The sequence below is a fragment of the Phalacrocorax carbo genome, chromosome 17 (assembly GCF_963921805.1).
Source record: "Phalacrocorax carbo chromosome 17, bPhaCar2.1, whole genome shotgun sequence".
In the NCBI taxonomy this organism is placed as follows: domain Eukaryota; kingdom Metazoa; phylum Chordata; class Aves; order Suliformes; family Phalacrocoracidae; genus Phalacrocorax; species Phalacrocorax carbo.
In genome coordinates, this window is record NC_087529.1 from 10,590,028 (window position 1) to 10,603,078 (window position 13,051).

The window sequence follows — 13,051 nt, forward strand, 5'->3', positions numbered from 1 at the left end:
AGTTAATGCAGCTTTCCCCGGGTTTTCAGCTGGTTCTCGACTTCCCCTTTTGAAAAAGCGGAAGGATGGTCCATCCCTTCTTCACTCGCAGCTATTTCAGGAGGCACTTTTTGCACAGCTGCCTGCCCAGCAAGGCTGTACATTGCTGATGGAGGCGTTAATGCTCGCTCAAAATGGGGGCAAAGCATCGTAGCAAAAGAACTGTGAAAATAAGTAATTCCAGGCTACTGCCTTGCACATACCAGCAGAGTGTGGGCAGCCTGCAACTGCACATGCAGGAGCTGGGAAAAAAAAATGAAGTGAAAACTGATGCAGTGGTTTTGGTTTTGGTGGAAGGACTGGAGTCTTTATGTGTGCTGGGAGTTAGGCTTGCAGTAATGCTGACAGGTGCGTAAGCGTTCAACACTGAAGTCTCTTTGTGGTCTCAGACATTTTGAGTTATATCCAGTAGAGAGAAATTAGACTGACAAAATAATTGCACCAATATTTATACTTTCAAAATACCAATTTTATATTAAAAAATTATCTGTCTCTATATATAGTCCTAACAGGTAGCAGACTTTTAAGATGTTGACCATGTATGAAAATCTCACTCATTTCCAAACTAGTAATACGTGAGGTGTGTCACTCTTTGGGTATTGAGTGATAATGCCCTGAAAGCCTTGGCTGTACCAATAAACAAGTAAATAAATAAAATTGCAACAACTCTGAGTTCTGAATATTTCTTTTTCTCCGGCAGAGCAGCTTTGTGGTGATGAAGTAGCAGACAAGTATTTATTCCCCATGTTCTACTGAACTTTAAAAGCCCGTGCTGTGCCTTAGGCCGGCTCCTTTCTCTTAAATATGAGGTTTGGATCCAAGCAGCGCAGGATCAGGGTGTCCGTGGTGGAGCCTGGTGTTCCTCAGGTACAGCACCCCGGCTTTTCTCACAGCGGTAACCACTAGGTGTCACAGGAGGTCCGGCACCTCTGTCATGCGGCTGCTGGCCACTGTTTTTCCCTTGGGATTTGAAGTGTTCCACAAAAAACTTGAACCCTTTCTCCTTCATTTCTTTTCGTATCTTAGTAGTCTGCCGCTGATAGGGCAGAGAGAGGACAGACTCTTATTTTTGTGATTTTGCAACAGCTGTTAGGGCACGTAGTAGTACTCTTCACACACAGCAATCCGCCGTCAATGACACGAGCAAGGCCTCCCTTGGCTCTGGATTGAATTAAGCTTAAATTTAAACTACCAAAAAATAAAAAATCATGTTTTGAACAAAATGAGGGTGGCATTCCTTTCTTCAGCCTTTAATTTCTAGGAGGTTTTGGTACTAGTTTTGGGTGGAGCTCTACAGAAAAGAGGGTAGTCCATTCTCCTAAGAAAGTAAACCTCCAGCGCTTCGTCTTCAATAATCTCGATTTTAATCTGTCATCTTAAGTCCCGTATCTGCTGTTCTCACTCCAAAGCAGTGGTGCATTGCAGCAAAGGCCAGTGGAAGTTCTCCATCTCTCCCAAAAATCAGGTCCTGCATTCAGATGCCAGCCTTGTTTCCCAGAACGTGAATCAGCTCATGAACTCCATAAAATCAGCTTGTTTATCAGAAGGGTCATCAGAAGGAGTCATTATTCCTCCAAGAATTTTCTTCTAAAATTATGCTTCTCGATACCTAGTAACTATGGGACAGTTGGAAACACTAAGCAATGTATTATACCAAGCTACGTGCTGCGACTCACTGCACTAACCCATTGTCAGCAGTGAGATCTATAAGCTCCGTTTCATTTCTCACATCACAAAATGAGGAATAAGGAAACAGGAAGAAACCTGAATTAAGTGGTTTCCAGTAATGCACTGCCTGTAAAGCAGTTTTAAATTTAGTACAAACAGTTGTAATTATTAAATGAGCTTTCACGACAAAGTTTGTGGTGGTTCTGCCTAAGAAGCAGTGATCTGGCTGTTAACTGAGCAGAATCCAAACAGCCCTGGAGATACCTTTTTTTTTAATATTACTGGTTGTGTAATTCTGCCTCGCATACAGGGAAGTCCCCGTGTTAAAATACTAAACCAAATTTAAATGACCATGTTTGTGGTCTTGACAGGTGCAGAGCACCATACTTGAGATTCAGGGGAAAGCTATGGTTAGTATTTGATTTTTTTAATGCGGTCAGAGCAAACTTTTGTCTTTACAGCTACTAAGGGTATTTGCCCATGGAGGGGCCGTCCCTGCACCAGAGCTTGCTGTTGATGGGCAGCTGGGAGAGCCAGTGTTAGCCCTGCTGGTGGTCTGGGGCTGCTGCCTGCCAGGAATGGGGGCACAGGCGTTGCCTCACTGACCAAGACATCTCCGCTCCCGGCTGAGCGTGGCTCTGGGCTTGCTCTGACGGCCGCGCTCACGGTAAGGTGTTGGCCTGCCGGGGACACCAGCTGCAGCCAAGCACAGGCTCCCAGAGGGGATGCAGCAGAGGGGCTCAGGGATGGGGCTAAGGGCTCGTGACCAGGCAGCCAGCTGGAGCCGGGCTCCTGAGCATCCCGTGCCGGCTCTGTACGCTCTCGGGACAGCCCAGTGCTGGTACCCGTCGTAACTGAGGGTGCCCTTGCTGGGGACAAAAGAGGTGCTCCCAGGTGCCCCTTTGCCTGCGTGCAGCCCTCGCTTCCCTTTGTGCCTTTCTGCTCAAGGCTGGAGGGGGAGAATGCTGGTGCACTGCCGTTTCAGAGGGTCTTTACTGGGAACCCTCGTGCTCCCCCAGTGGGAGGCAGGGGTCCATGTCCAGCCTACCCTGGGGTTTCCCCATGCCTGGGCTCCCCTGTGGCTGGTGCTCCCATGCAGCCCTGTCCCTAGGCATGGCAGTGAATGGAGCCATGGCGCTGAAGCTGGCTCAGGTCCTCGAGGGCCTTTTGTGGGCAGATTTTGGGGAAGCTGCAGGTGACTGAAAGAAAACAGTGATGCAATGGGAGGAGCCCTGGGAGTGCAGGATGGTCTCCCAGCCATACAGAGGAGGGTGCTGCTGTCCCCGGGCTCAGGGAGCACGTTACGTGCTTCATTCGGCCCATCCAGCTCTGCTTAAGATTGTAAAGACTCTTCTGGTTGCTATTGCCAAGGCACTCTGCTAAACTGGCTTTACAGCACCCGGTGCCAGCACAGGGCAGCGTCAGCAGTCAGGGGGGCCGCTTGGCTATTGGGGCAGCTGACCTGGCCCGGAACCTTCACTGTCCTCTGCTTCCAGAGGTGGCTCCAGGTCATCCCCAAGGTCTCCCAGCTGCCTGCCTCCTCCCCAGTCCTGGAGCCGCTGGAGGGGCTGGGCTGGAGGCTCCCCACGGGAAACACCGACTCAATACAAACCACAGCGGGTAAACAATAACGGATGCAATTGCAGCGGGACTTCCGCTTCCCCGGGGGCTTTAACGACGAAGCGGAGCTGGGCAGAGGCAGAGGGGAGGAGAGGACGCTGAGACACCCGAGGAGGCAGGAGCAGGGGCCGGAGTGGGACGCCACGGCTGGGAGCAGCTATGGGGGATGAGTTCATCCGGCACATCGAGCTGCTGGGCTACGAGAAAAGGTTTTTTCCCAGTCAGCACTATGTGAGTACGCAGCAACCTTCTGACAAGCTGGGCAGCAAGGACTGGTGAGGGTAAAAGCATGGCCAGCATATTTCTTTAGATAAATGTGACTGAGAGCCTAAGAGCATCCTTCTCGGGGGGGTGGGGGTGTCATGGCAGCTGGCATGAGCTGGGGGCAGCTATAGGATAAAATATCCTGAGCACACAAGATCTGGGCACCTCCTTTGCAAGCTTTTGGTAACTTCACAGGCTTGGAAAGGGCTTTTCCCCGATTCCCACCTGTCTGCATGTTCCTGTCCCCCCCCCGTCCCTGCGGAGCTTCCCTCGCGCTCAGCTCGCTCGCTGCCTGGGCAGAGCTACTCACTTTGGGGTGGTGGAAGAAAAACGCACCGTTTATCTGAAATGGAAACATCCATGAGGCTCCCCGGGGGCTTTGGCCGCAGTGGGGTGTGGGGGTCCGGCTCGGCCGCAGAGCTGCAGCGCCTCTGCTTTCCCCCTCAGGTCTATATGTTCCTGGTGAAGTGGAATGACCTCTCCGAAAAGCTCGTCTACCGCCGGTTTACTGAGATATACGAGTTCCACGTGAGTTGTCCCAGGGTGGGCCCTGGCCACCGGCTTTGTGCTCCCCTGTCAGGTTTCTCCTGGTGTCAAGGCGCAGGGTCCAGCCAGCACATGCCGGCGGGCAGCGGGGCAAATGCTGGGACGGGGGGCAAAATGCAGGCAGGGGTGCAGGTGCCGTGGGGGCGTCCCCCAGTGCCATCCTCACAGCCATGCCTGCTTCTGCTCCACAGAAAGCGCTGAAGGAGATGTTCCCCATTGAATCCGGGGACATCAACGTGGAGAAGCGGATCATCCCACACTTGCCAGGTGAGGGGCAGGCACCGGGGCTGGGGGCTGAAATAGAAATTGCAGCTGGTTGGGAAATCCCCCAGCAGGCCGAGCTCTGCCGGCTGCCTCCCGCACAGGTGCTTGGTGTGATTTCTGTTCCTGCGCATTGGGCTTGAAATCCAAACACGAGAAAGGTCTGTCTGAGCAGCAGCTGTGGTTTGTCCCAGCCTCACCAGCCCCGCAGACCCCATCCTTGCTCCCCGGGGTGGTTCCTGGAGCATTGGCTGTGACCCCTGGCTGGTGCAAAGGGTCTGGCTTTGGGGAGCTGAGCTGAGCCTGAGCTGAGCCTGAGCTGAGCCCTCCTTCAGTGACACCATCACTGGTATCAGTTTTTACAGCCCTTATGGCAACACAGATATTTTGTAAGAGGAAGAAATGCGATATGTCTTCAATGGCAGGGTGTGAACTTCTGATCCAAAGAGCTGTTTGTGCCCAAGCACAGGGCAGGTCAGCAAAATTCCCCGTTATTTAATTTCCTGCTTTAAAGGAGACAGGAAGGAGCATGAGGAATAGCTGTGGGTTGTGGTCGGCACCTTTTGAGTAGGAATAAACCTGCATCATGCAGCAGTGTGGGTGTCAGGTCTGGGGGGGGGCTCCCCTCGGAGCCAGAGTAACACCACTGTGCCGGGACCCTTCCTACATGCATGCTGCCACCATGTGCAGCGCGTCCTCATCCCATTTGGGGAACTGAAAGCGCTGGGGACAAGGCAAACATCAGACTGCTGCGAGGAGCGCAGGGGTGCCACCAGCTGCACACACGCACCCGGAGGCTGGGTTCAACACTGCTGTGGGTTGGGCTGCCAAGCAGCATTTTGGAGCCCTGGGGTCGAGTGGCGGCTGCAGGATGTGCGCCGTGACCAGTGGGACAGAGGGATGTGCACGTCTGCCCCGGCCACAGGCTGATCCCGAGTCCCTCCTTGTGCCCCGGTGCAGTCTCTGCATTTGTGCCCCGGCAGCTGGGCTTAGTCTGAGCATGGATGTGGGAGTTATCCCGTAACTGAAATGAGGTCAAATAGCATCTTTTCTGGGCTCTGCAAGAGTCCACAGCCTGCAGGGGACGAGTCCGGCTGCAGAGAGCTCTCCTCCATACTGCCCACAGCACCCCAGTTGGGTGCTGTGCTGTGCTCGCCTCCCCAGCCACACTGCTGAAATGAGGAACCCGTGGCTGCAGCACCTCTGTAGAACAGCCGTGGCCCTGTGTCAGCTTCTCCCAGCTTTTTCAGGGCTGTGGGTGGCCCCCATGCACCTGCCAAGCCGGGGACAGAGTGGCAAGGGAGGAGACCTTGCCACCTTCCCGCAGAGCTTTGCCTTACGGGCACCATGCAGCCACGCAGCACCCTGGGGCCAAATCCACTCATTTTCAGGGCAAAATCAATGATTCAGAGTAGCCCATTGGGAAATTCATAAAAACAGGGTACTCTGCCTGCTTTTTCCCCTCTCCCCCAGCCCCAAAGTGGTTTGATGGGCAGCGCTCGACGCAGAACAGGCAGAGCACACTGGCCGAGTACTGCTACGCCCTGATCAACCTGCCCCACAAGATCTCCCGGTGCCTGCATGTGGTCAACTTCTTCAAGGTCCGTCCCGATGACACGAACCCCGTCACGGACAGCCAGTGAGTCCAGCCACCTGCTGCTTTGGGGGAAACCGGCGCCCCCGGCCCCGGGCGCTGGCAGCAGCCCGCAGGGAGGGCATCGCTGCCGGCGGTGAGGGGTGGTCAGCATTGAGCTGCCTTTACTCCAACCCATCTAGGATCAAGAAGCCTGAGGTCTTCCTCCTGCCAAAAGATGCCAAGAAAAACCCCACTGGTAAGAGGCCTCGGAAGGGTGCAAGCAGCTGCTGCAGTGGCTGGGAGAGGGGCAGCCTTCCCATGGCAGATGCCCTGAGGGAAAGCATGGTCTCTGTGCTAGAGCTGCAGCTGGGAGGAAATCACAGCATCAGGGGAATGAGTCTCTATCCTGGGACCCAGCTGGTTTGGGACCAGAAGAGGCTGGGAGAGCACTTTGGGCTGTCCTGGGGCTGCTTTTGGCCTGCCTGAAACAGGGGATTTCTGTGCTGGGTGCCAGGAGAGGGAACATCTCTTGCTTCTCCCCCACAGACATCACCGGCCCCATTGTCCTGCAAACCTACCGGGCTGTTGCTGACTACGAGAAGAGCTCCACATCTGAGATGGCTCTAAAAGCTGGGGATATGGTGGATGTCGTGGAGAAGGGTGAAAGCGGTATGTGCCCATTCCCCCAGAGAGCCGCCAAGGGCCAGCTCCCTCCATTTCAGCATGGGGACTGCCCTTGCATCTCAAGTTCAAATGGAGTACGCAAGCTAGTTTTGCCAGTGCATGTGTTAAAGGGTAGGCAGTTGTATCAGGGTCTCCTGATGCAGAGAGGCTTGGAGCAAATGCAGCCAGCAGCACTGAACCTCTTGGTACTTCCTGCCCCCTTGGGACGTTTCACATTCACATGGCGCCACATGACAGTCAGTTTTGGCTGGGGAGGGTGTGGAGCAATCCTAGAAAACCCTGAAATCATCTCGCATGCCTCAGCCTGTGAGGTTTCCTGCCCAGGAGGAAACAGGATGAACTGACCAAGCTCCCTGGTTGTGCCATGTAAACAGAGACGGGCCCCAGCCCTGTCCGTTCCGTCCAGGCCACATGGATGCCTGTGTGTATTCCAGCTGGGGCCAGAACCGATGCTGGTGCCCCCACAACACCCTCTTCTCTTGCCCACAGCACCGTCTGCTCTTGCCTATGGCTGCTTTTGTTGCAGGTTGGTGGTTTTGCCAGTTGAAGAATAAACGGGGCTGGGTGCCAGCTGCCTACCTGGAGCCGATAGATGGTCCTGATGAGTCTGAAGAGCAGGAGCCCAACTACGCAGGTAAAATGTTGGGGTGAACAGGGCATGCAGCAGAACACAGGCTGCCGCTGCTCCCTGCTGGGATGGTTCATTGCAAGGCCCCCGCTGGGCAGTCCACGCTGCAGCAGGACAGCTGGCCACAGAGCTTTTGCTGTAGACGCTGCCAAAAGAAATTGTTCAGTGCCCTACCCTCAACATCAGGGGCTTCCCGTGACCTGCCACTCAGCATTAGATGCTTGTTTTGGCTGATCACGGATGCACATTTTCATCCAGTGCCCATCCTGAGCTAGCTGGGTCCGTGCTGAGTTGCTGGGTTAGGAAAAGAGCACAGTGCAGCATCCGAACTGAGGCACAGGCTTTCCCTAGCACTTGGCTTCTGCGCTGCCCTTATCAGCCCTCCGCATTGCCCCACCATGGCAGCAGGGCCTCATCACACAGAGCAGAGGAAGGACCCTGCAGACTCATGCTGATTGCTCTCCAGGCTTCAGCTTTGTGGTTTTCAAAACGCTGCAACAGAGTCTATTAGAACAACACCTCCTTCTTCCTCATTCAATCACCCAAATTATAAACATGCTTTTCAGCAGCGACAGGTCTATTTCTGCTGCTTGCATTCACCAGCTTTCTCCTGGAAAGCTGCTGGAGATGTGGGATGAGCCACAGGCACCGACAAGGCTGGGGGAAATCTGAGTCCAAACCTGGAGACCTGAAGCACCCTGGGTCTTTCAAAAAACATAGGGTAGATGCTCTGGTGCCCCCTCTCCTCAGCAGCTGGAGAGGACAAGCCCCATCCCTGGCATGGTAGCATGCAACCTGCTGTCCCAATTTTGTGTGCAGGTGAGCAGTACATCGTCCAGAAAAGCTACACAGCTGTGGAGGAGGATGAGCTGACCCTCAAGGAAGGTGATACCATCGAAGTTATCCACAAGCTGCTCGATGGCTGGTGGGTCATCAGGTGAGAGATGCCACAGACAAAGCAGGCAAGCGGGATTCTGGTAGAGGGAAGGGATGAACAAGCAGTTCTCCACACGGACTGTTTGGAGCCACTGCCCAGCACTTCCTTTTGCAGGGCTGCTCCTAGTAGCCTGCGGTTTTGCCAAATGTTAAACATTGCGGATGGACTTCCTCTGCTGAGGGCTTCAGAAATACCCAAGAAGGAAGCAGATGGAAAAAAAAAAATCCACTGTTTTGCCTCCAAGTACTCTGGCACATTTTGCTTTGCAAAACCTCAGCTTTCATCCCAGCCCTGGCCCGCCCTGTAAACTCAGGCTTTCCCAAGGGGAACCCCAGATGCATTTGTGGTCTGGAGAGTGGCAGATTGCACATTTGCAGCAGGACACGACATGCCTGCAAACCCTGGGGATCCTCCTGCCCCAGCATGTGCCCAGGCAAGTGGTCCAGGAGGGTCTCCTGGTGTTTGCAGGTGTGCTGGGCTGAAGGGGGAGATGGGCTGGGGACCAGGGAGTGTTTCTTGAGCACATGGCAGGGTGTCTGGCAGGAGGCCCTGAGCAATGCTTCAGGAGCCCAGTGAAACCCCCAAGGGAGATTATATGAGCTGGTCAGACCCTGAAAGCCCTGAGACATTGCTCTGTCCACTACCTGCTTGCTTTGGGGACTCAAGCTACACTTTCAGGGAGAACCTCAGGCACACGAGGTGGGGGGACAGTGGAAGCCCCCCCATCCCTGCAAGCAACATGAGAAGAAATAGCCCGCCTAGCGCCAGCAGTCCTGCTGGGGACAGGGGCGAGGAGGTGGTGGTGGCAGAGCCAAGAATACAAGCAATGTTGCTTTGTGTTGCACTGCAGGAAGGATGAAACCACAGGATATTACCCCTCCATGTACCTGAAGAAAGCTGGGGAGGCAGACACATCTGTGAAGAGCGAGCTGAGGAACCGGAGCGCTCCTCCACGAAGGTAGGAGAAGCCCTGGGTCGGGGGAGGACAACTAAAGCTTTTATTCAAGAGGAGTGAAATGAAACCAGACAGTGGTGTGTGGTGTTCCTTGCTCGCCCTGTCAATGAGGAGCTGCACAGGACAGATGTGAGCAGGGCAAAGACAGACCAGGAGGCAGATCCTGCAAGGCTGCAGCAAAAATAGCTCTGTGCTCCCCAGCTTCCACAGGTGGAGAGGCCCCCCAGCACTTCCGATGCAGGGCTGTCCTCCAGCCAGGCGTATTTCTCCTTGTCCTTCTGGAAAGTTTCTTTTCTGGGCTTATCTCCTTTAATTTTCGAATTGGCCTTTTTCTTATTTCCTAAGCGCATCCACTGAATCTTTGAGAAGCGAGGAGAGATTTGACTAATCAGAGCTGCCAAACGGCCTAATCTGATGGGAGGATTTGAGCTAATGGAAGGGATTTCATTTTGATTAAAAAGATAAAAAGCAATAATAACTCATTAATTCCGATGCAAAGAAAACTGCTGGGAAGGGCAGAGCTTGCTGCTATCTTTTCTTCCCTACAAGAAAACCAGCAGCTTTTCTATAAAATCTCTCAAAATCCAGCTCTGCTGGTGCACGGATTGAGTGTAAGACAGTGTAAAATGGCCCAAATCCACCTATTTGAGTGCAGTGATGCCTACTGGATACCTTTGGTGGAGGTGAGATGGCCTGTCTCAAGGACAGTGACGTGCCCTACCATGGTTAGTGCTGTCCCTAGGCTGAGCCCTGTTGCAAAGGTGGTCACCTGCCATTGTGGGCAAGAGCTTAGCTTTGAGATGGATGTGTGCTCAAACCAGGGAGAGGCTGAAGGCAGATGGGCACAGCAAGGGGCATTGCCTTGAGCAGAGCAGGAAGACGATGCCACGGGATGGATGTCGGGAGTCACGTCACTCATGCCCTGGTAGTGAAGACAAAGCGGTGGCCTCCGTTCTGCCTGCCTGGGGACGGTCCCCAATGCTGGGGATTCCCCTGTGGCAGCATGCTGCCGCACAGCCCAGGCTGCTCAGCCTTTCACTTCTCTCAGCAGCTTCTCTGCTGTGGGTTCAACACCACACATCCAGGTGCATGCTGACATGTACCCCACATTCTGGTCCCCAGGCCCAGGGACTGATCCTTGGGCGCTGGGGAGCCATGCCAAACACATCATCAGGGATCTCAGTGTTGCAGTCAGTATAGATGCTGTATGTCTATCCATCCAAGATCTATAGATCACTTCCAGAGCTTTCTTGAACTCTGTGGGATAAAGCTCATGCCCATCTCATCCTTCCAGCCTTACGCCCAATCTACCTCGCCATTGCCATCATTACTTTCCAGGCTTGTGCTCAGGCTTCTCCCTTCAGTATTCGCTTCCAAAGAACCACTCCGGCTGCCTCCTAACGCGCTATACATCACGTCTCACCTACAGCTGCCTTCGAGGGCTGGCATCCACCTGCTGCCTTCCACTGGGCAAAACCAGAAAGCTGATATTGGGGTTTGGGTGAGGCAGAGGAGGAAGCGTGGGGTGGAAATCCTCAGCAAAAAAAGTGTCTGGTGTAAGAGCTGCCGACACAGAAACTGAAAGTTTTGTTTCCAACTCACGGCAGATCCACCATCCGAAACGCGAAGAGCATCCACAAGCAGAGCCGGAAGCAGATCAGCCAGGAGACTTACAGGAGGAACAGCAAGAAGTACATCCAGAGCCAGAGGAACATGAAGGAAAACTTGCAGAACAAGGCCAATGTCATCAGTAAGTTCCAGTGGGGCCTTTGCCCTGGATGTGGGCTGAAGTCCTACAGGCATGGCCCGTGTCCTCCAACGCTGGTTGCTGGGGTAGGACGGCACATGGAGGCCACACCTTGCCTGTCCACCCTTCTCCTGTGGGGAAAGTGTGTGCAGGGAGGGGTTTGTTTTCAATGAGGTTTCTTACCTCAGGTGATAGGTCTGAGAGAGGAGCAGAATATGGTCCTGGTGGGAGATCAGCTCATATTTGGGACCTGTGCTTTCCTCTGTGCACCTAACCTCACCCATGCTGCTGTTACCATTACCATTATCATGTACATGAGCTGTCAGCAAAGCACCTGGAGGGAATTGTTGCAGGACAAAGGAGGCTGCTATTGAGGTAGATGCTTTAGATCTGGTAATCCCAGCGCAGGGACCCATGACCTTGCCAAGGGAGAGTAGCTCCTCGCACAGACCTAGAGCTGGGCTTCCACCTGAGCAGAGCTCCCAGCTGGGCACTGGTGAGCTCACCCCACCACCTTGATCACTGGGAAGACCATTACATGTGGCTGAGGCAGGAGGAGAGGCAGGAGCTTTGGTGGCCATTATATAGGAAGCTTTTGAATGTTCACATGAAGGTGGTGGGCAGTGGAGAGCTCTGACAGATCTGTACATCTGCTTTACCTGCAGCTGAGAAAAATGAGCAAGAAGAGAATAAGTCCAAGGCTCAACCTGCTGTTCCTCCCCGTCCCAGCAAAGACCTCATCCTGAACCGCTGTACCGAGAGCACCCGGAGGAAGATCCTATGAAGCCTCAGCCCCCCACGCCAGCCAGCTGATGCTTTATCTCCACCAGCTCCCACACAGCGGGGGCTCAGAGCCAGACTTGGGGGATCCAGGTGGTTCTGGCAGCCACTGCAGGCCCCGGGGGACTGCTGGCCAGATCGGGGCAGCCTGGCGCCTGCCTTCATCCACGGGCACGGTGAGCCCAAGGTGTCCTAATGCCACCATGAGGAGGGACCCAGTCCTGCTTCCCTAGCTCCTGGGGGGCTGAGGCCTCCACAGCGACTGGAGGCCCCTTGCCACTAGACCCCCTTTTATGCCCTATTTGTATTTTGAATGATTTTGTGTTTTTCACCATTAAAGGAGAGACACTTTATAGATGTATTTCAGTGTTTTCCTGGGCAGCTGGTCAGTGTGGTGGCCAGTGGTGTGGTGGCAGGAAAGGCGTTTCTCCCCGCAATGTCTGGTGGGGGATTGGGCAAGGGTCTTGCAAAAGACACTGGTGGGGAGGAAATTCGCTTGGGTGGACAAATGATGGCAGCTTCCTCCTGGAAGGTGGCTGCTTTACTCCCTCTGGTGGAAAGCAAGGGCTGGGTTGTGGGGGTAGTCAAAGTCAAATAGAAGAGGGAGGTTCACAATGTGTGGAAAAAGGGACCGGCCACTTGGGAGGAATATAGGAATGTTGACAGCATATGCAAAGATGTGACGAGGAAGGCCCACTTGGGATGAAATCTGGCGAGGAATGTCAAGGATAACAAGATGGGCTTCTTTAAATACATCAGCAGTAAAAGGAATACTGGGGGTACAGCAGGCCCACTGCTGAACAAGGTGTGTGCCCTGGTGACCAGGGTGCAGAGAAGGCGGAGTTACTGAATGCCCGTGCTTATGTCTTTACTGCTAAGGCTGGCCCTCAGGCATCCCAGACCCAGAGGAGAGAGAAAAAATCTGGAGAAAGGACAGCGAACTGCTTGAGCAAGCCCAGCGCAGAGCTACCAAGATGATCAGGGGGCTGGAGCACCTCCCTTATGAGAAAGGCTGAGAGACCTGGGTTTGTTCAGCCTGCAGAAGAGAAGGCTGAGGGGGGATCTCATCAATGCCTATAAATATCTGAAGGGTGGGTGTCAGGGGGATGGGCCGGGCTCTTTTCAGCGGTGCCCAACGCCAGGCCAAGGGGCCACGGGCACAAGCTGGAACACGGGAAGTTCCACCTGAACATGAGGACAAACCCCTTCCCTGTGCGGGTGCCAGAGCAGGGGCACAGGCTGCCCAGAGAGGCTGTGGGGTCCCTTCCCTGGAGACATTCACCCCCCGCCTGGACGCGGCCCTGTGCCCCTGCTCTGGGGGTGCCTGCTCCAGCAGGGGTGGGACA

At 54.2% G+C, this 13,051-nt stretch overlaps 1 protein-coding gene across 1 annotated transcript; it reads left to right on the forward strand.

The window, feature by feature from the left end:
* Window positions 1-2,798: 2,798 nt before the first annotated feature.
* Window positions 2,799-12,058, forward strand: NCF1 (neutrophil cytosolic factor 1). Its single transcript, XM_064467971.1, has 11 exons — window positions 2,799-3,558; window positions 4,039-4,119; window positions 4,329-4,404; window positions 5,872-6,037; window positions 6,175-6,230; window positions 6,521-6,643; window positions 7,185-7,292; window positions 8,106-8,223; window positions 9,074-9,181; window positions 10,786-10,928; window positions 11,591-12,058. The coding sequence occupies exons 1-11, from the start codon at window positions 3,487-3,489 to the stop codon at window positions 11,707-11,709; spliced, it is 1,170 nt and encodes a 389-aa protein (XP_064324041.1). The 5' UTR covers window positions 2,799-3,486; the 3' UTR covers window positions 11,710-12,058.
* The last annotated feature ends 993 nt before the right edge of the window (window positions 12,059-13,051 follow it).